The sequence below is a fragment of the Ochlerotatus camptorhynchus genome, unplaced genomic scaffold, assembly GCF_037179485.1.
Source record: "Ochlerotatus camptorhynchus isolate MF236.1 unplaced genomic scaffold, CSIRO-AGI_Acam_v1.1 ptg000547l, whole genome shotgun sequence".
Classification (NCBI taxonomy): domain Eukaryota; kingdom Metazoa; phylum Arthropoda; class Insecta; order Diptera; family Culicidae; genus Ochlerotatus; species Ochlerotatus camptorhynchus.
Genome location: NW_027041030.1, coordinates 275,645 through 299,395, shown reverse-complemented (window position 1 = coordinate 299,395; position 23,751 = coordinate 275,645). Strand labels below are relative to the sequence as shown.

The following is a 23,751-nucleotide window of genomic DNA, read 5'->3' as shown; positions in this document are numbered from 1 at the left end:
GATCCTTCCTCCATGGTAGTAATTTGAAGTGTCCAGGTCGTGTTTTAGGAACCCCGGAAGGAACTGAAACCGAGACAAATAAGAACAAATCCTAGGGCCTAATTTTTCTCAAGATAATATCAAAAATGAGATTGTCCTGGGTAACAGAGGTTCTATACACCTGCTCGGTGGATTAATATGGGTTGGAAGGTCCTTGCAATCAGGTGGGAATAAGGAAGAAATACTAAGGCCGTTCGCAATGCTGTTGTATTTTATAAGGGCTGTTTCAATTTGAAACTAGAACAAAAACGCACCTCTCGCAATGCTGAGTTGCAGTTTCATTATTCGAGCACTTTTTTGCACCAGATTTGCAACTGCTCGACTATTCTGTTTTATTTCTGAGGGAGTTTGAAACACGAATGGAACTCTGTTTCAAATTTCGGTATGTATTTAAAGATGTTTCGAAGAACTTCACAAAAAAAACTCTTTGAACTTCATAGGGAACAGTAAAGTTTATGGAACTTGATTATTACAAACATCTTTTAGAACTGTGCGTTGCGCTGATCGTGTTGCAGTTTTATTTTTGACAGTTTCAAATTATAGAATTGTCGAGTCGTTTAAAACAATTTTGAAACTCAGCATTGCGAACGGCCTAAGGTCAGTTTAGACTATCTGATTTCTTGGTCTGATTTTGACCGCCGCCGTAATGAAAAATCTGTTCGATTTTACTTTCGACACCACTAGCGTGCACAGGAATCTTGTTAAGGAGGGGCAATTTTTTTTCTATGGTGCATTTAATCTGGAGATGAGGAGTACTCCAAAGTGCGTAGGAGATGATGCTGTACACCCACCACTGTTTCCCTACTGTTTAATTTAGCTAATTTTATTTATTTTTTGCTCCGGTGGTGGTTCATCTTCTTCAATGCAAACTGCGGAAATTGGCAATTTAATGACAAAAAATGATACCGAACATTCAACATGTTTCAAAGATGATATAAAAGACAACCCCGAATTTATTGCAACCTACATAAACAACTGTAACTTTTTAACCACGGTAACAAATTACTTGAAATTTTCAGAGCAGATTCGTAGACGAATTTTTAGTAAAACAACAATAGACCAAGGTTCAATGGCAAACTAATATCCACTTTTTCAATTAGGGAATCCAAAAGCTGTCTTTAAACTTTGTACAGTTGCGAAAAAGTCCATCCTCAGAATTTCTTGAGGTTCTTTTCGAAATTTTTAGAAGTCTATGAGCTCTTTTAAAATTCTTCTCAGAAGTCCACTGGAATTATTTTTAGAACTCTTCTATACTTTTACTCAGAACACCTTGGAACTGAAATTCCCTTAGAGTTTCAGAAGAATTTCCTCAAAAAAATGTTCCTGGAATGAGCTAGAAATTATTGGTACCCCCTTGAAATTCTCCTCAAAATCCCTCTGGAATTTCACTCCAAATTTAATTTTCTCGGTATTCTTTTCGGAATTATCTAGGAACTATCCGCAGGATTCACTAGAAATTACACGCAGAATTTTCTTGGAATACACTCCAGAAATCTTTTGGATCTATCCTCAGAATTCAATATCCTTAAGGTTCTTCTCGGATTTTTTTAGAAGTCTCCTAAGAACTCTTTTGAAATGCATCTCAGAAGTCCACTGGAATTATATATCGAAATCTTCGTGATTTTTTCTCAGAACACATTGGAACTAAATGAGCTAGAAATTATCCTCGGAATTCGTTTGAAATTTTGCTTAGAATCCCTTAGAAATTACACTCAAAAATTGGATTTTCTCGGTATTCTTTTCAAAAATGTCTTGTGACTATCTGCGAAATGCTCCCCAGAAATATTTTAGAACTGTCATAAGGATTCAATATCTTTGAGGTTCTTCTCGGAGTATTTAAGAACTTTTTTTTCTCAGAACACCTTGGAACTGAAACTCCCCTAAAGTTTTAGAAGAATTTCCTCTGAATTCTCCAGAAAGTCTTCCCAGAATGAGCTTGAAATAATCCTCGGAACTCCCTTGAAATTTTTCTCGACATCCCTTTGGAATTTCATTCAAAATTTGATTCTCTCGGTATTCTTTTCGAAATTATCTTGGAGCTATCTAGAAATTATTCGCAGAATTTTCATGTAATCATCACCAGCAATCTTTTCTTTTAGAACAGTCCTCAGAATTCAATACCCTTGAGGTTCTTCTCGGAAATCAAGTTTAAGTTGTCCGCCCATTCACCAAATCGTTGTAGTTTTTGTACCATAAATGTTCGATAAAGCTTGCCCCTCCATTCACCAGAACTGTGCCATTTTTACATCAGGCAGATTGTTGCAAATCTTACACCAGAAATTTTCAATACAAACTTGCCACCAGAAAATTTCAATTGATCAGAACGATGCAAATTTACCACCGTTAATGTTATATAAAAATTGCTTCTCCAATCTTCTGATTGTTGGGATTTCCTTTTCCCATTTTCCACCAAACATTTTCAATAAAGCTTGCTTCTCCTATCATCAGAATGTTGCAGGTTTTCCACCAAATAAAGTTTGCCCCTATTTTTAGATTTTTCATCATAAATTTTCAGCAAAGCAGCTTCCCTCCGATCATCAGAATGGTGCAAATTTTACACCAGAAAGTATTATTAAAGTTTGTTTCTCTATTCAGCACAAGGGGTAAGCCAACTGTACTCAGAGTTAATATTTTTGCAGCGAGTAAATTTGAGTAACTCATGATTACTCAAAGTTGATCAAAGTAGTCGCACATTCATCAACAAATAAGAATTAAAAACTGTTTAGATAAACATCAACTGTCAGAGTGATCTATTTCGTAATATTTTCAAATATTGATACTAATATTAACCAGGCAAATTTAATTAATTTACAGCACATTAGCCAGATATGCTCAATCTTGAAAAAATTGTATGTTCAGGCTGTGTGACGTGCAGATTATCCAATCCAAATTAATGAATTCACAAATCCGTCTAAACTGCTGTGAAACCGTGTGAGGGTCGCTACGGGATATTTTAGCTTGGATTGGATGATTAGCTTGGAGAATTGTAGAGTCAAGCGGAATCCTTTAGGTAAGAGTGGACAATAAAATAGAAAAATAGCTAGATAGATATATCAACAATCAATACGAAACTAACGATTTTAAATTGGCTCACTACTTGACTAGCCTATTGGTCCCAAGCAAATCGATTAACTTACCCCATTCTAGTCGACATCCTACTACTACACTATGTTTGTTTTGATTCGCTATGAAAGTTTGACAGATACAATGAGGGGTTATTGGATTTTCCTATGTTTCGAGGGGTGATTCGATTTGCTTGGGACCGAAGATAGTACCAGAGCTGAGCCAAAAAGTTGAGCACGTTTCTTCGGGACCTACTAGTCTTAGAGTTACCTCTATGGATATATCGCTTCACAGAAGATGCCATGAACAGTAAAAAGGAAAAGGTGTGCATAATGATGGACGTTTTAAGCAAATTTGGGGTCTACAATTTTAACTGTAATCTACAGTAATTCAAATTACAGAGATCGGATTTATGAAGAAGGAAACTCAATATCCTTCTTAAGTTTCCTTCTTTATTTGAATTTACCTAGCATAAAGTTTTGAATAAACAAATATGCCTGGACGATGAAAAGCTTCTTTTCCATCGATACCGTGACAAACTTACAAGAAAATGGAATTTCTTTTAATTAATATTCCAGAAAACCATGTGAATCCAAGATGTGAATCAGGCATTCCTAAATAAAAAGAAAGGATATTTTCTTAGTACCACTAAGCTATAGTCGTGATGATTCCACATGATGTTATACTAGAGAAGTAACGGGTTGCCTACAACATTTTTTAAACGATTTTCAATGGAAATGCTAAATCTATGTTAAAAAATATAACCAGGGTCATTACATAGAATAAAACAAAGATTTTTTTACGTTAATTATTGGTAATCCATAATAGCCGATAATTTAGGTATGTGCACGTTCTTCGATTATCGGTAATTTTTACCGATATCTAGGTATTCTTTACCGACTTTTAGGTATGTGCATCTTAGCGTGAATCTTCTCCATGTTGATGGTGATCATTGAATGATGATTGTCTGCATTCAATTCAGGGGAAAGCTACTGAATAAAAGCTGTCTTGCACCTAGATTCAGCAGAAGGATGCACAACCAAAAATTTTCCAAAAAGCTTGCCCATCCGTTCACACCGTTCGAAAAATTCATGTAAATATCTGCGAGATATAGCGCACATATACGCGATAATTCGTGTAAATTTAAACGCAATATCGCATAAATTAGTAATATTGTATGCAAGCTTGTAAACGATTTCGCTGTTTATGCCAAGTATAGCTCAAAATTAAACGAAGGAAGATTTTACGCGATAGTTAAAATTCAAAAAAAAATTCTGTGCACCAGAATGGTGCAGATTTTCCACCAGAATTTTTAATTATAGCTGAATTTTAAATAAAGCTTGTGCCTTAATTTATCAAACTAGTGTAAGTTTTTTACCAGAAATTTTCCGTTCATTTCATTTATCAGAGCGATGGAAATTTTGCACCAAAAAATTTCAATAAAGCATGCTCCTCCATTCACCAAAACGGTGCACCAAAAATTGTTAGTGAAGTTTGTTTCACAATGCACCGTTGTGGTGCAATTTTCAAGCTTTGCCTCTTGATGCACCAGAATGCTGCAAATTTTCCACCATAAATTTTCAATGAAGCTTGCATTCATCAGAACGATGGAAATTATGCCCCAGAAAAATGAATAAAACTTGCTTCTACATTTACCACAGTGCAGTGAGCTTTCTACCAGACATTAATTAAAGTTAAAGTTAGTAAGTTAGTTAAGTTAGTTAAGTGTGCACCTCCAATTTTTAGTGTGATTAAATTTTTTCAATTTTCATTTTGATTAGCACCACCTTGATGATATTTTTACACCAGACATATTCAATAAAAAGCTTTTTCTTCGATCCACCATCACGAAGGTGAACCTTCAACCTTAAATTTAACCTCTTCTTTAAACCCTCCATGAACAACATTGAAAAAAAAAAATTAAACCAGAAATTTTTTGTATGCACCAATGTGGTGCAATTTTTTGATCAAAAAATTTCATTGAAGTTTGTCCCTTCATGCACCTTTGTGGTGCAATTTTCAGGGACCATCTCAAAGGAATTGAGGCAATGAAAGGTTTTCAGTGCTCTTATTTTATGAAATATAATTCATTTAAATTGTTTTTATGTTACTTCATACGCGAAGTTAGCGATTTTCAGAGTTGGTTGGAAATGCTAACATGAAGCTTTAGTGTGATAATTTATTAGCTAGAGAATGATCTTATCTTTAGAAGAAAGTAGGTGGATAGGTCCGTTAGAGTACGGCAGTATGAAAATTGAATAGAAGTTGAAAATGAGCGAAGAGCCATTAATGCGACAGTTTTTAAAAGTTAGACGCACATCTTTTGCCTAACCCGTACAATGTACGCGGAGACTTGAAGTATGTCTCCAAGTCTACAGGCAAAAAATGTGCGTCCTTCTTTTGCTCATAAACTGACTGCGGCTGTGGAATAGTTCTAGCGACGTTTCATCACGACCTAAAGCCCCACGTTGCGAGAGCATTTCCAGTCGATGGTGTGTTATAATGCAGTTCTTCTTTACCCAACTATTGTGTTGCTCCTCTCGTCATGACCAACGTGATCATCTCAGAGAGAAAGCAGTAGGGTGGTTGTTGCGTGCTGTACCATCACCAGCATTGTTGACGGCTACTCCCGCCTTGAGTTGTTACATTCAAAGTGTTTTTATGTTACTTCATACGCGAAGTTAGCGATTTTCAGAGTTGGTCGGAAATGCTAACATGAAGCTTCTATTCTATTCTATTCAATTTTCATACTGCCGTACTCTAACGGACCTATCCACCTACTCTCTTCTAAAGATAAGATCATTCTCTAGCTAATAAATTATCACACTAAAGCTTCATGTAAGCATTTCCAACCAACTCTGAAATGAAGTTATTTTACCTTCACATCAAGTTATCAAGAAATCAAGTTATTTTATATCATAATTTTGTAAATGTGTAAATACAAAATTTATTTATAAAAGGAGGGGCAATTGCCCCACCTTGCCCCATACTGTGCACGCCAGTGTTCAACACACTTTGTTGAACTCTCTGTTTGCTGGTGTTCACGCTACTTGCACATGTCAAAAGAACTGTCAAATTGGATTTCAAAACAAAAATGTATCAGGAATCAAAAGTAAATACTTCCATCATAAATTACCGAGAAATTGCTCTAGCTTTGGCAGGCGTATTTTCTATTATTATTTTAAATAAGATGAGAGGACGAAGGCTAACTTTGTGGAGCATGAAATGGTTGCTCAGGAGGAACACCGGCAAGGATCTGGCTCATCTTGTTCTTCAAGAACTGCGATATGAAGACGAAAAGGGATTTCAAAACTTCGCCAGGATGTCGCTACCAAATTTCGACAAGTTAGTAGGAAAAGTTCGCCCGTACATTGAAAAACAGGACACAATTTTGCTTGACGCTATTTCCGTCGAAACAAGGTAATGTTTAAGGATTTTTTTAATTAAATAAGCTGGAATTATAAAGTCGGTAGTAATGAGGATGCATTCAAGGAAATCGTTAACGTTGGGATGTTTACTAACAAAGCTGCGTTTTACTTTCTACTAGTTGAGAGATATGCAACCCTTCTGGCAAGGGTCTTCAGAAAACAAAAGACATGCACCTTTGAGTATCTCCCCGGCTGCGTTGATTCATCGCCAGCATTTCAAAATGGTTTTAGCCATCGATTTCTCTTGAATAAATGGTCGTAGGGGAAATGGATGTATTTTCTGCCTAAATGCCCCTAATTTGGGCCCATACATAAATTCATCAATCGACAAAATTTTCCATAGCGATATAAAAAATCCATTCATGCTTGGTATACACAGTTTTGCTCACAAACTGCTCATTTGCTAATAACTTTGCACAGAGTTGACGAAACATAGTTGTATTCGAAGCAGTCGATATAATAGAGTTTAAGTTTGTTATAGATAGGGTATACGTCCCTAACCTCGGTCTAATATGCAGCCATAGATTACGTTTTTAATCATAACTCATCAATTAATTTACCTGCAAACGATATTCTACTGCTAAATGGTATGCTTAGATATGCTTATCATGTCGTTTGCTATCAGGAACCGCAAAAAGTTGAAAAACTTACTTTTTTTAAGACAAAAACTCACCAGGGAAATGTATGTAATATCGGTCTATTGTCCCCAAATTGGGTCTATTTATGGATGCAACTTCGTCCTATCCTGTTTGATTCTCAAAAAAAACGCTCTTGGTAACGTTTTCTTATGTATTTTTTTTTATCACTATCACTGTTAACTTAATACTCTTCATTCCTCAAAACATTTCTTAGAGAAAATTTTACGAAAACTACATTAAATCACTCAAGTTAAAAATTAAAAATTAAAAATTTCGCTTATCGTCTTTCGACCGCAGAATATCTAAATCAAAACATTGTGATGTTCATTATACAGATTTGGCAGAAAAAATCTCCCTTCCTGTTCGTTCCTTATCATCCAAATGCAAAACAACATTGTTGACGTTACTCTTATTGCTATATGCTGTCAAATGAATTTCATGGGCCATAGTTAGGAACATAGAAAAGAAATGTGTCCCTAAAGTTGGGTCCATGTTTTACTTGTGAAAACGTTGTTAAACAATTAAAATAAACATAAAATATTCAAACAGTAACTGTGAGTTTTACGTCTAGTGTGTATTATCAGGTAATTCCATTCAATAAATGCCATAATCAGGCCATTTGATGATCGTCAGTGCAACCTTCCCATCTTAACCTTAGAAGTCATGGCGGCTAAAAACTCCGAACAGAGTGATATTCTCAACCAGTTTTATTACTTACGAGAGCTGAAAATGTATTGAAATGTTGTGATATAAATTGATTTGTGTGTGGTACACATTTATCAATCATCAGTGATCAATATTTTCCTTATTTTTTGTGTAATATTCCTTAATTAATTATTTATTTGCGTGATAGGCCGAATGAAAGGACTAGACCCACATTACATACCGTAACCCTATGTAAAACAAATGAGATTTTATTTCTAGTAATAAACTTTATTTGATTTTAAGTTTAAAAATTCATTGGTGTTGATTCAAATGATGAAATTTGCCAGATCCTTGCATGTCTACAGTAAACTATGATCCTAATCTATCAATAACTTTAAAAACTAAATCTCAATAACTGAGTGAAAAGTTATTAGCAAATGAGCAGTTGATGTGTAGAACTGTGAATATCAAGCATGGTCCCAATGACGCTCCATCTAGATCAAATTGATAAATAGCAGATTTTTAGCGATGGGCCCAATCTTAGATCCATAGGCCAACATAAGAGCCAGACACCATCAGGTAGAGAAATGTTTTCTGCACCAGCTGGCATCATACCTCACTAGAGTAAACATTGAGTCACGAGAAATTGACGATTGAGGTCATTATGAACAAAAGCAGATTCGCCTCAATTGAATGTTGAAACTGAATTGTCAATTATTGCAGATTAGGTAGAGGAAATGGCTCTAAGATTGCGCCCATCGCTAAAAATCTGGTATTTATAAACTTTATCTATACGAACGCGTCATTGAGACGGTACTAATGATATTTTTGGTTGCTATTGAAAATTTTGTCGATTGCTGAATTTATGTATGGGTCACAATTAAAGACATTTAGGCCGACATTATATCCATTTCCCATACCAAGCAAAAGACAAAACAATGTAAAGAAAAGTTGATCATGAAAAAATAATCTACCGCCCAGGAAAATAATCTTCCTGGACACATGATGCCTTAGTTAGGATACAAACGCAATACAAGCAGTACTTTTTGTTTAGTTAGTATTTTTATTTTATACAAAAAGTGACGGTATACAGTAATGACCTGATTTTGTCAGCCCTCTTTTTGAAAATATTTTCTAATGTTCTACAAAACACGTACACTTTTCAGGTCTTATTGCACCACAGTGTACTTCAAACATCCTTCTTGAAGAAGAATGAGAAAGTTTTGCAATATAAGTTATCTAGAATTATTGAAAGATAAAAGTCTGATGCTCAGAGGGGCTAACAAAATTGGATCATTACTGTAATAGAAAATATGAGCTGTAGAAATTGCGGTTACACTCGGTTTTTCGTATAATCAGGCAGAAATCTACATTTTTCAATGGAACCTCATGCCTACATTCAGAAAAGTTGTAACACGTTGGGGAAGTTTTATCATGTTTCGTGAAGAGTTGTTTCAATCCTCAACTTTTCAGATGAGCTCCTAAGTCAAATAAGGAGGGGGGGGGGGGGGATTACCTGCTTCTTTATGATGTCCGTTTATAGCAATTTTTGAGTTGAAAACTTTTCAGAGTGTCTCTGACCACGCATTAATATTTAAGTTTTGTGATACTATAAAAACATTTTGGTCCGAGTAGTATTAGTCAAGAAAACTAATACAAGTTTGCTGTCTACCTCCGGGAATTTTCCCGAAATTCTGCAAATTTCTTATCAGATATACTTATTCTTCTTCCTTTCATTTCAAGCTTATTGTTTATCGCATATTAGCTTATTGCGTGCTCTCAACTTAGTATTCTAGATGCACTTCCACTAGACTGATGCAAAATTTGAAATTTTCGCTCCACAGCGCTTGATCAAATCGGGTCCTGATTAGCCTTCGAAAGTTTAAACTCATTTGATAAAAAAACTGACTTGGCACAAACCATTTGAAGTTTATATGGAAATTACTATGGGAAAACCAAACTTTTTTCTAATTGTCTTCTAGACTTTTTACATATTGTACTTTCAACCAATTCTATTGCTATTCTTATGGGAATTTTTATCAGCTACAACTTTGCAGAAAATCATTTTTCAGCCAAACGTCAAATTAAATAGTTATTAATTGTTTAAGAGACTGATAATCCTATGGCAAGATTAAGCAACTGTATTGTGGGCAACACTGTATTCTGCAGTGTGACATAGTAGCCATGATTTTTGTCCTCTATTCTACGCGCCATAAACAGCATTGTTGCCTGCTGAACAGTTGATTGAGCATAATCATAAGACATCAGTGACTTGAATAATTAATAATTTTTGTTCTTTACATTTGATCGACAAGTGGCCCTTAACAAAGTTATAGCTGAGAAAATTTTCAACAAGCTTAGCTATCATTTCTAAAGTAGAGTGAACTGGTGAATTTTGAGATCGATATGAACCGAAATTATGGTTTCTCCATAGTAATTCCCATATAAACTTCAAATGGTTTGTGCCAAGTCAGTTTCTCGCTAAATGAGTTCAAATTTTGGGAGACTAATCAGGGCCCAATTTGGAACCGTTTGAGCACTGTGGAGCGAAAATTTCAAATTTTGCATCAGTCTAACTTCCACAGTTATTAATTGAGAGCTTTCGATGCCTGGTACCATTTTTGCTTTAGTATAATTGTGTGGCAAGTACAATCATACTCTATGTCCAGAGAAGTCGAGAAATTTTCCAACCGGAAAAATGTCTAGACCGGACCGGGAATCGCTGCGCCTTTACCGACTGAGCTAAGGGAGGCCCCAGCAGATATACACAACTCTTTGACGTCCTGAAAACCTCCATGAACATCTTAAAACTTCCAGTAAGTATCGCTGAACATCTACACAATTTACTAAAGTATTTAAAATTTATTTAGAAATATTTGAGCTTCCCGGAACTTTTAGGAAGTTCTCTGAAGATCTACTAATTTTTCTTAAGTTGTGCAACTATCTCTAAAGATCAGCAAACTTCCCTGAAGTTCTGCAAATTTCTCTTAATATTCAAGAACCTCAATAAAATTCTGAAAATTCATTTAAACATCTGCAGATTTTTCACTAGATTTACCTAATCTACCCTCTGAACTTTTATGATGTTCCTAATTTTTTTTTTAAATTTCTGTAAAATTTTCTGAAGTACTATATTTCTGCTCTGAAGATCTACGAACTGCATTGAAGTGCAATAAATTTCTCAGTAGATCTCCTAAATTCTCTAAAGTTCTGTAAATTTGTATGTGGATTCTTGGACTTTCAGAAAGTACTGCAGATTTATCTGAAATTCTTTGAAATTTGCCAAACCTCTACAAATTACCTGGGAATGTTTGAACTTCCCTGAAGTTTAAAATAAATCTCTGAAGATTAACGACTTTCTCTGAAGTTGTGTAAATGCTTGTAAAGATCGACGAATTTTTCCGAAGTTCTGTGAGTTTTGCTGAAGTTTTGAAATTTTGTCTAAAAATGTACGAACTTTCTGAAGTTCTACAGACTTCTCTTAAGGTCTACGAACTTCTCTGAAGTTCTTCAGAGTTATCAAATTTCAACTTTCATGGAATTCTGTAAAATCTTGGACTTCCATACTGCGCTGAGATTGGTTTTTGAAATTGATGTCATCTGTTTTCTGAAATTCTATAAATATTTCTGTAAATCTCCCATTTTTCTGAAACTGTGAAACTTTCTGAACCTCTGAATGTCTCTGAAGATGTGAAAAATTTCCTTGCCGTTCTGCAGATTTCTCTTAATATCTACTCTTTTGAAATTCTGCAAATATCTTAAAAGTTCTGTAAAACTGTCTGAAGCTCTATTTTCAATATCTACGGAATATATTAAGGCTCAATAAGTTTGTTAGTAGATATGCAAATTTCTATGAAGTTTTGTAAATTCCTCTGTAGGCTCTTGAGCTTCCATGAAAATCTGAAAATTTCCCAGAAGATCTTCTAAATCACCTTCAGTTCACAAAATATAACTGAACATATTTCAGCTTCCTTGAAGTTTTAAGTGTTTCTCTTAAGATCTACATATTTCCCTTGTTTTTTGGCGTAGGACTACGTCTGTGATTTCTATATGGGAGCTCACTTTGTGAAAACCGAAAATGGAATATGTAACAAAATAATGAAAGATTTTGAACGTTAGTAACTCAGCTGCTCCTTTACCAATTTTAATAATTTTATCACCAATCGATCAGAAAGATGTCTGCGCATCTATATAATTAATCATTTTTTGAAATGTCACTATTGAAAAGTACACCAATGTGCAACTTTTGCTATGATCATTAATATTATCACCGATTGCCTGCGAAAAGCGATATCCTAAACCCTCCATTACTCGTGCCAACTTTTGTAACACGAGTACTCACGCGTTGTACTTTGTACAACAGTGTGAGTTTTCCATTGCCATTTTGCAGCCGAGCTACCAATTGATAGGAAACCAACGGGTATTTCTTAAAAAAACTTGTTCTTAACTTAACAAGTTAAAGTTTTATCACAGTTAACCCTTAAAGAAACCGCGTAAACTGTGACCATACCACGTGAGATTTGACTTAATTGGTTACAACATGGAAAATCTCGAGATCCTTACCAGCTAGAAAGCTACTGTCGTCGACAAAGTTTTTGAAGAGATCAAAGCCTATTTCTTGGTGCACAATAGTTCAAAATTTTCTCAATACGCGGCGATAGTATACACGTGAAATATTCATATAAAATATCTCGAGATCCTGACCAGATAGATAGTTACTGTTTTAGGCAAAGCTGTTCAGAAGGTCAAGGCCTTTTCGATGGTGGAGTAATTCAGAAAATTATCACTACGTGGCGCTAGTATATACGTGCAATTTTCGGATATACAATAGCTCGAAATCCTGAGCAGATAGAAATTTACTGTCTTAGGCAAAGCTGTTCAGGAGTTCATAACCTTTTTGCTGGTTAACAGTAGTTCAGAATCTTCTTACTAGGTAGTGCTCGTATACATGTTAAGTTTTCGCATGTGCTAACTCACAAGATCCTGACCAGATAGAGAGTAAATGTCTTTAGCAAAGTTAATCAGGAAGTCAAGATCTTTCAGTTGGTGGACAGTTGTTAAGAATTTTCTCACTACTTGGTGCTAGTATACACATGCAATTCTCGCATATACAATAGCTCGAGATCCTGAGCAGATAGAAAGTTACTGTTTTTTTTTAAGTTTTAAAGATTTCTCTGAACAGCTACAAAGTTCCCTGAAGCTGAGTAAATATTTAAAAACATTGGTGATCTTCTCTAAAGCTCTGCAAGTTTCTGTGAAAATTCAGTAACATCCCTTAGATCTGCCCAAGGCGAACCAGCCAATGACTGAAAGCCTTGTAAATAAGAAAAGAAAAAAAAAACTTCCCTTAGGTACTGTATTTTTTTTAATTTGCGAACATTCTGAAGGTCTCCAAATTTGATCTTTCTTGTGATTTTTTTTTTCTGAAGTTCTGTACATTTATTTAAAATTCTATGCAGTTTTTTTAGTTCTGTAGTTCTACTTCCCTGAAGCTCAACAAATTTCTCAGTAAATCTACAGACTTCTTCTAAGATTTAAATATTTCTGTAAGTCATTCTCTAAATCAGGTCTGATATTACTTTGAACTTTAAATAATAATTAAAAATTTCAAATGAACTATCGTTGAAAAAACGCATCAGTGTCACTTAAAAAATCATACATGTAAACCACACAAATACAAGAAATAAACATAATTTAAAGTCAAAATCCATGCCATGATAAAAGCCATCTTGGAATCTTTCAGTAAATAACACCGAAAAAGAAAATTCACACACAGGACAATATTGAATAGTGAAATCTCACGGATAGCATCAAAACGCAAGTCAAGCGTTCTTTTCGGTTCAAATCCATGCAATTTCAGAAGAAAAAAATCAATGTTTTCGCTTCTTCTTCTTCTTATTCTTCTTCTTCTTCTTTCCTTATTTAAAGTCGGTCTCTGTTTCGCAATCTAGTGCCAATCACCGACGGACATCGTTTGCCATCCATTGACGGCAATCGAATGTGCAGGAAGGCAGCTTCCACACCTGCGTAGGATATCGCACCCATTCAAACACACATACATGGGCCGGGACCAACGGTTTTACTTCCCTTCCGAAGGAATTTTTTTGCCTCAGAAAAATCCCACCGACCTCGGCTGGGATTGAAATATTTTCACCGCACTTGAGGCTATTTTGCTGAATGAGTCGAATGAAAATTAAACACAAACCTGTTTCGTTCAGTGGACCCTACACGATTGCTTTTATTTTCAATAATCATATTGTCAATACATTTTATATTGACGTCAATACATCGATATTGACAATATTTCTGTATTCACATCATCAATATTACTATCAATAATTCCCCTGCACGTCAATATATTGATACGTGTGGGGTTCGCTTTCGACAAATCAAACGTCAAATAAAAAAGCAGCGTCGGTGATTTAGTGATAAGCGCGATTACCTCTCATCCCAGCAGATCTGGGTTCAATCACAGTCGATGCCACCGGGATATTCTGAGCAGGGTTCTGCATTTTCGACACAAAGACAAGAAAATTAACTCTCCGCAGAATCGTTTCATTTCGAGCAATATCATTTTCGTGGAAGTCAATGTGTTTCTTGTTATCGAGTCACGATGAACATTCTTCCTGTCAAACATGACTTGACTATGGCTTGTTTCGTTCGTCATTTGCAGCAAAGACTTGTTTCAATTGACGCAATGAATGACTCGAAAACTGCTTCCTTCGATTTTTTCACTATCACTTCAATTCAGTGCTCATCCGATTTGTCACGCGTCGTGTCTTCAGGCATCAAAATATAGTATCCGCACAATATCGGGTGCCGATAGGGATGGCATCCAGTTTATAGGTAGTAATAAAATGTTTTTTTTTTATATTAAACTAAAATTAAATTAACGAATCCAAGATGGCTGCCACCGGGCTCAGGAAAAGTCTCAAATACACTACAATATCGAAATTTTCAGAACGGAGACGACGCGAACGTGTAGAAAATCGATGTCCGACGCCACTTTGGAATCCAATATAGCGGCCTTCGGGTTGCAAAAAAAGTGTCAAAAACAATAAGATCTGGGTATTTGCGGAACGGAGTCGACGTGTGGAAGCTGAAAATCAATATTCAACGGCATTTGTATGGTATTTGACACTTCTTCTGAAATCGGAAGCCACCATCTTGAATTTCAAGATAGCGTTGGACATCGATTTCCAGCCTCTATATGTCACCCCGATTTCAAAAATATCCACATTGATCGGTATTTGACAGTAGTTTACACTTTTTCTGAACCAATCCCTCCATGTTAGATTTTGAAATGTCGTCAAACATTGGTTTCTGGCCTCTTAACGGTACTGGGATATCTAAAATACCCACATTGATGGGTATTCGACAGTATTTCCCACTTTTTCTTAAACTGGAGCCGCTATCTTTCAAAAGCACGTCAAATATCAATTTTCAGCCTCTAGACGTCAATACCCATATTGATGGGTCAGCATTAGAATTTTTCACTTTTTCTGAAATTGGAAGCCGCCATCTTTGATTTCAAAATGCCGACGGATATCGATTTTTATTCTCTAGACGTCATCTCGATTCCAAAAATACTCATATTGATGGGTATTTGACAGTATTTCCCACTTTTTCTTAAACTGGAAACCGCCATCTTGAATTTCAAAATGGCGTCGCATGTCAACTTTCGATCTCTAGACGTCACCCCGATTCGACAAATACCCATATTGACGAGTGAGCAAACCATCCGACAATGATGAATTCAACACGTGCACAGATCTTTTTCGCATGCACTTAAATGAACCGATTGAACAATCAATAGAAGCAAGGAAAACAGCTCGAATTGGGATCGAATAGCTTCGCTACAATGAGAAAGTAAAGTCCCACGCACATTAGATCCGGTGACAGCTAAATCTTGTGTCTAACTGTCAAATTCACGTCAACGCAACGCAAACGGATCTAATGTGTGTGGCCCTTAAGCCCATTTGACAATGGAAGACGAAATGAACAAGAGTCAAGCCAAAACAAACAGCATGAAAACTGATTGAAAGTGGTTCTGTTGATGTTGAAGGTTATATGCTCGAAGAGAAGACAGAATGACTTTCACAATTGAAAGTGGTGGTTGACAGCTACGTCGTCGCTTGACGATTTTCAATTGAAAGTGACTTTGTTGGGCCCTGATTCTGAGGCATAACATCTCTGATCATGCCTTCCTTCGGAAGGGATGTAAAGCCGTTGGTCCCCGGTTCATGAGTTGATGGGTCGATAGGTAGGGTCCAGGTGTGGGAGCTGCCTTCCTGGCACGTCAAATCAAGGAAAAACAATTATGTCGCAAAAGTGTGAACGCATCTGAACATAGTATCAGACAAAATTATCGAGCAGTCCGTTCGAATCAGACCAACAAATCAGATAGGGTAATTGATTCTGGTTGGACCTATCAAAAAACTGATGATTGTTGGACCTATTTTTTAAATCGCTAGTTTAGTCAATCTTCGCTATTTTTTTTATTTTCAAAGATCACTTTACTATCATAAAAACTCTTTTTCTTCAATTTGCATGGGTGTTTTATTGAAAAAACTTCAAAACAATTGTGTTTCAATATGTTTTCAAAACAGTTCACTTTCCACGCTTTAGCTCGTCATCATGCCTTACTTTCAAACATACAAAAAAGGAATATTTTTTTTTTTTTCATGCAGTAAAATACCTTCTTAAGGTGTAAACAACACGTTAGTACGCCATTTATCCATTGGTTTCACTAAAATGTTTGAATAATTGGCGAAATTCGAATCGATAAATATGATCATGGTTGGACCTACGCATGATGATGGTTGGACCTATGTGTTTCCTAAGACGGCCGCTAGGTGCGCTTCGGTTTGTCTACATCCTTCATGCGCAGCTGATTTGAAATTCGGTTTCGTTTTGGCCGAGTAACCAGTTTCTTCGATTGAAAAAATGGGTAAAGAAAGGGTTATACGGTCGAAAATGTTTAAGAGACAGTTCTTTTAGTAATAAATAAATCACTTACCACGTATCAGGTACAATATTCCGAAAACGACACTTCACGCAAAAATTAAGGGAATCCACGGCAAGAAATATGGAAGGGAAATAGTGTTGAGTGTTGATTTGGAGAACCAGCTAGGGGATTGGGTTTGTATGTGCGCTGCTTCTGGCAGTCTCAAAACGACCAAAAAGATCTCGAAAGCTGCTAAAGACCTTGCGTTACTAGTTGGGCGTAAATTTAAAGGAGGAATTCCATCGTCAGGTTGGCTGAAAGAGTGACCACCGATTTTCGAACTAGGGGAATTTACGTATTCTCGGCAACTTAAGCAGCGACCTTCTTTCTATAGCCCTTTTCTCTAAGGAACGCACACATATGCAGTATTGGTTTGTTTACAATCTTTTGCTGCCAGCTGCTCTAACAATTTCAGTCGAAAGAATTGTCAAAAACTGTTTTGAAACGCTTTTACAAAGCTCCAATCTTCTCTAGTGAGAGCGAGTATTGTCGGCAACCAGTTTTTCTTCGGCAACCGTTCCATTTGAACTGCATGTAAATCTGCTGTTCTATTATCGGCAGCTCGAAATCAGCTGCAATTTGTAGTGCGTGTGTTTCATTTCAAGAAAACCTTGCTAGATTGCTTTTTCTCAGTGGTAAAAGTATAGTCAAATTGAAGCTGAAAGCATAAAGAATCGTCTGCATGCATTCAGCGAAGTGTTTTCGTAAGAAAATCCAGTGAAATCAATTGTGTTTCAATTTGGGTTGCCGAAAATAGTCTGGCATGCCGAAGCCGTCATTTCCCCTACCACGAAAGCGCCGAAAGAATATGTTAATATGAATTTACATTAAGCACTTCTCATACACCTTCTGTGTGTGAATTAACTTGAAATAAAATTTTAACCAACTAAAAATTGCTAGCTGAAACTTATTTCCGAAAAAAAAACTTCTAGGAGAAAAAAAACTATAAAACCGGAATTAAGTTCTGATATTCTGTCATTTTAAGCCCCTAAATTCCCCGGAAGTGGTCAATGTGGTCCAAGGCACTCAATTTTGGTATTGATCTTGTTATCGAATTTGGAAGTAATGTGAAGTGCCGCATGATAGGTTTTATTCCTTCCATGTCAAAATTAGGTTCATGTTCCATATACCCTGGAACTTGTTCCGGCCATATCTCCGGAACCAGTTGACCGAATCCAAAAATATTCGATAGCTTTCAATGGGACCACAATACCTATAGTTTGACATTAAAAAAAAATCCAAATCGGTTCAATGATTTCCGAGAAAATGAGCCATGATGAATAGCTAATGCGTGGAAAGTGAACTTTTTTTAAAAACGAAGTTAAACTCAAATTTCTTGATTTTTTTTAAATAGCAAATTCATAAAAACTGTATAAAAAGGGGTTTTTCATGATACCAATAAGCTCTAAACAAAGTTTTTGAACAAATATGGGCTAAACTAGCATTTGCAAAAATAGGTCCAACCATCATCATTTTTAGGTCCAACCAAGATCAGTATAGGTCCAACCAACATCATAATTCTTTGCTGAATAAAAACGTTTTATAAAATCATTTGTTCATAATATTTAACTTTTAATGTTATTATTAGAAACAAGAAAGGTAGATCTTTCCACTAATCACGCATTTTTCATAATTATATGTTGAATTCAAAAAAAAAAAATAAAACATGAATGTTGACGTCGTGTGAAACCGGCCTAAATAGGTCCAAACATCATCAGTTACCCTAGTCTAAACGTACCTTTAGAGTAATGTAACTTTGAATTTGATTGACTGTGATATTTTGCCATTAATTGAACCTGCTCGTGTGATGATCAAACTAAGAATCATTTTATTCGGGTTTTGCTAAGTTCTACTGACATAGCTTAGCTTGGAGACACTTGAAAGCACTTATGTAATATTATGTATAGGATCACCAATCAGCGATCGATACTGGAAATGAGAGAGGACAGGGAGAGAGAATTCTGGAGAAGGCTAATTGCACCAAACCAAATGCGCTTGACAAAGACACTCTGTTTGCGCGTCGTTGGGTGAAATATGACCCTAACACATTAATTGTCGTGTCAGGCTTTAAGTCATCGAACTGCTTTATGGACTCATTTGCATTCGTTGCATATCGCAGTTCGATGGTGTTGGAAATCTACAGGGTGCCGATGAGTGTGGTCCTTGAGAATTTGAGATTTGTTAACATGTGCGATGCACATGTCACAGTAACCTTTCCTGTTTTGGGGACCGTGTTTACCTCTGCGGTCGCAACAAGGTCGCAGGAAAGGAGATTTTTGCATTAATTTAGATCAGGACCAAACATTTAGAAAAAAATTACTAATTTAATTTACATTAGGTGCTTTGAGACTGAAATATACGAGCGTCAATTTTGACACAAAATTGAGTTATAATAGATGCTAAATTCAGCTCCATCAAATGTACTTTTCGTCGAGTAACGAACTTTTCAGTCTCGTGGCACTTAATATTACATGACATGTTTTTTTGTTACGTTTCATCCTTTTTGTCAAAAATGGATTCCGCCACGTGTAAGATTAGGTATTTCTAAGTATGTATGTTTGGCTTTGTTGTTTTAACAGTTAAATCGACCGAAATGAGAGCAACCTGAGAACATAACAACATCAAACTAAGCATTCGATTTGGTCACAGGCTCTGCTCGGGTTCTCTCGTCGGATCAGAGCGTCATTTACTGTTTCATCGATTGAAAAAAATACTAGCCAATTAACGGACTCAAGTAGGAGAACAGTTCACATCCATTTGTCAAGAGTCACTTTGTCAATCTTCGTTAAGCTGAAAGTCACACCAGATGTTGCTGCAGAATACAGTTGATAGGATCAATTTATGTGTAGTGTTTCAAACTGCATCAATTAATCCAATTGTCATCTTCCATTGGTGCAACATGTCACGTATTGCTTTCATTCACTCTCGGAGAATGCGTCAATCTAATTACCGCACAACCGTCCATCCCAGGATCCACTTTCCCTAATGGATTTTACATTTTCCTCCCGATGAAAATCCCAACCGAACAAAACAAACATCCATCAGCAGGGCAACGAAACTTGCGCTACAGGGCACCGAAAATCGAATCGCGCCACACACACGGTAAGCAAATTAATACACCCAAATAGTGGTGGATCACTCTTTTGGGGCTTTTTCGTTAATTTTTTATTATAGAATGCTAACGTAAAATCCAGTTGAATTTTCCTAGGGGGATCAATAGCCCTAACCTATCTTGTTTTTAAGGTGGGTTCACTGAAAATTCAATTGGATTTAACGTAAGCATTCTACATTAAAAAGTAATGAAAAAGGCCCCAAAGAGCGATCCATCCCTGCACCCAGACAAAGCTCCACCCCCAACTCACCGGTCGACGGAAATGCAGCACAGATGCAGGATGCTGGCCGTAGAAAAGTACACATCCAGGCTGTTCCAAACGTCGCACATAAACGGTCCAAACAGCCACCTGTCGTCGTTCCGGGATGTCGTTGTTTTCGTTGACGAGGATGAAAATATATTGAAAAAAAGACACACACACACAGAAAAGAGTAAAAATCAACATGAGAGTGAGCTGTACTTGGGAAAAAAATCGGGAAGGGTGCAAATTCAATTTGGGCCACGTCAATATCGTTTATTGATTTCGATTCCCGGAGTTTTTCCCGGAGGGGGAGTTCAAGGATGGAAAGAAGCTCTTGTTTTGAATAGAATAGCATCCATAAAGGACACAGTAGATGAGTACAATTTAGCATACCTATAGCATGAGAGGGTGATGAAAGGACGGGTAGGAGGATTTTTTGATTTTCGGTGGATCGGTATTGAATGAAACGAAGGCAAACTAATTGGGATGTCAAGTAGCAGCAAGATTGGTGATATTGACGGGAAGGTTTGGGGTGGTGGAAGCAATCAGGATTTAATGAGATCCCGATGCGATGGATTTTGTCTTACCTTCCTGATAGTTCGACGGATGCATTGAATGTCATGGCACAGAGGGCCACCATGATGTCTGCCATTGCTAACGATACAACAAAGTAATTGGTTATTACTCTGAAATGGAAAAAGAGAAGAGGTAATTAGCGATATTTGAAACATGCATTGAGAAATGGAGAGCAGAATTTGAGCACGGTCCAAGGGCGCAGTCAGGTTCCTAAAAGGGGGCGGGGGCAACATAATTTTGAAGACGGACTATCAGGCCAGATACCGACGGGATGAATACCGTTAGGCCGAAGGGACAAATGAGTGACTGAATAAGTATTTTTCAAATTTGCTCGGTGACCAGCATACCCAAGTAACATTGCAGGTTTAATCGAGGTTTTATAGCATTCTACTAGACTAAATCATGGTCTACAGAACCCTCATAAAACCAAAATTGTTACTTGGGTATTTCTATTTGCTTGTGGATATTTTCCCGGATGAGTGATAAACATCTAAATTAAGCACAAAACGAAATGCAAATGAGCCGAAAGGATCAATAAGTTAAATCAGACATTATAAAGACAGCACAATTTTGACGTTTAAACTACCTTGGGAATGTGCTCATGATTTTTTTTAAACACTGCCCTTCCCTTCTCATCAGAATTCCTCTAAACTAAATTTGAAAATCTCTTCAGAATTCCATTGGAATTTTTTTTCAAAACTGCCTAGAAAGTTTATGCTGAACCACCGTATTTCAAAATGTCCTTGCCGGTTTTTGCTTTTTTTAAAGAAACTTACGTAAAATGCAAAGCGTTGGAATGTTTAAAACCATGGACACTTGAAAACTAACAGAAATCGTAGGATAAGAACATTTGATTGAATTTTTGAACTTTTTGAAGGTACGACATTGTTTTCTAAGCATAAATTACATGTTGAAACGTTCAATAATTTTACCGAAAGGTCTTGTTGAACGATTTTAAGTCCATTTTTAAGTGTTCATAATTTTAAAAATTCCAAAGGATTAATTTTCATGATTTTTTTTAATAATACAAATCAAACAAAAACATTTTGAGAAATTTTGGTTTTTAACATTTTTCATTTTAATTTTACTTGAAATTTCTATCAACTTTGTAAAGACCGGTAATCGGGCCAAACAGAACGACAACGGCCAACGTAGCGTCAACTTTGCAGCCTCTCGGGGTATGGTAGTTAGGAGTACCTTTTTTCCCCCGCAAGGATATCCACAAAGCTACCTGGATATCACCTGACCAACACACAGAAAACCAAATCGATCACGTTTTAAGCGATAGCAGGAAGACCGAGATCGCAAGGCGATGGAAAATCTGTACAGCGTAAACGACACACGGAAGTGCCGCAAGCCGATATGTGCTAGGACTTGGACGGTAACCATCTCACGAACGAGTGTGAGGTGATTGAGAGGTGGAAACAGTACTATGACGAGCACCTCAACGGTGATGCAGCAGAAAACGAAGGTGGCACGACAACAGACCTTGGAGCACGCGCAGAAGACGACAGGCTACCGGCCCCTGATCTTCAAGAACTTGAGGAGGAGATCGGTAGGCTGAACAACAACAAAGCAACTGGTGTAGATCAACTACCAAGTGAGCTATTAAAATACGGTGGTGAAGCACTGGCAAGAGCGATGCACTGGGTAATTGCCGAGATTTGGGAGGAGTAGATATTACCGGAGGAGTGCATGCAAGGTGTCGTATGTGTAATCTACAAAAAGGGCGACAAGTTAGACTACTGCAACTACCGCTGAGCACCGCCTACAAGGTACTCTCCCAAATTCTATGCTTCCGCCATTTGCAAGAGAGTTCGTGGGGAAATACCAGGCGGGATTCATGGGTGCCTGCGCTACCACTTACCAAATTTTCGCGATTCGGTTGTTTCTGCAGAAATGCCGCGAATACAACGTGCCCACACATAATTTGTTAATCGATTTCAAATCTGCATACGACACAATCGATCGAGGTCAGCTATGGCAGATTATTCACGAGTACGGATTTCCGGATGAACTGACGCGATTAGTCAAGGCGCCGATGGATCGAGTGAAGTGCGTTGTTAGAGTATCGGAGACACTCTCGAGTCCCTTTGAATCTCGATGGGGGTTACGGCAAGGTGATGGACTTTCGTGTCTGCTATTGAACATCGCGTTAGAAGGTGTGATCAGAAGAGCTGGGATAGACACGAGTGGCACGATCTTCAGGAAGTCCATCTAGCTTCTTGGCTTCGCCGATGACATCGACATCATGGCACGGAACTTTGAGACGTTGGCGGAAACATACATCAGACTGAAGGCTGAAGCTAGGCGGATTGGACGTGCCATCAACGCATCGCAGACAAAATACATGAAAGGAAGAGGTTCTAGGGAAGACAATGTAAGCCTCCCACCCCGAGCTCAGATTTACGGTGACGAAATCGAGGTGGTCGATGAGTTCGTGTATTTGGGCTCACTGGTGACCGCCGAAAATGATACCAGCAGAGAAATTAAAAGACGCATTATGGCAGGGAATCGTACCTACTTTGGACTCCGGAGGACGCTCTGGTCGAATAAAATTCGCCGCCGCACGAAGTTGACTATTTACAAGACGCTGATTAGACCGGTGGGCCTCTACGGCCACGAGACCTTGACTATGCTCGTGGAGGACCAACGTGCCCTTGGTGTTTTCTAACGGAAGGTGTTACGTACCATCTACGATGGAGTGCAGATGGAACGTGGAGGAGACGAATGAACCACGAATTGCCTCAGCTGCTGGGAGAACCAGCCATCGTCCACATTGCAAAAATTGGGTGACCACGGTGGGCTGGGCACATCGTAAGAATGTCGCACGGCGACACAGTGAAAATGGTTCTCGAAAGCGTCCCACAGGAACAAGAAGAAGAGGCACGCAGCGGGAAAGGTGGATCGATCAAGTAAAAGGCGACCTGCGGACCCTTCGCTGACTACGAGGCTGGCGACGTGTGACCGTGGATCGAGTAGAGTGGAGACGAATTCTTCGG

The 23,751-nt window shown here is 37.4% G+C and overlaps 1 protein-coding gene across 1 annotated transcript in view; it reads right to left on the bottom strand.

The window, feature by feature from the left end:
- LOC135713224 (octopamine receptor beta-3R-like) overlaps nt 1-23,751 on the bottom strand; it is a 390,570-nt gene that overhangs the window by 178,827 nt on the left and 187,992 nt on the right. Inside the window, exons 3-4 of the mRNA XM_065236330.1 lie at nt 20,761-20,859; nt 20,183-20,281 (exon numbers count right to left, since the gene is read on the bottom strand). Coding sequence (XP_065092402.1) covers nt 20,183-20,281; nt 20,761-20,859 — 198 coding nt within the window. The remainder of the gene's footprint in view (nt 1-20,182; nt 20,282-20,760; nt 20,860-23,751) is intronic.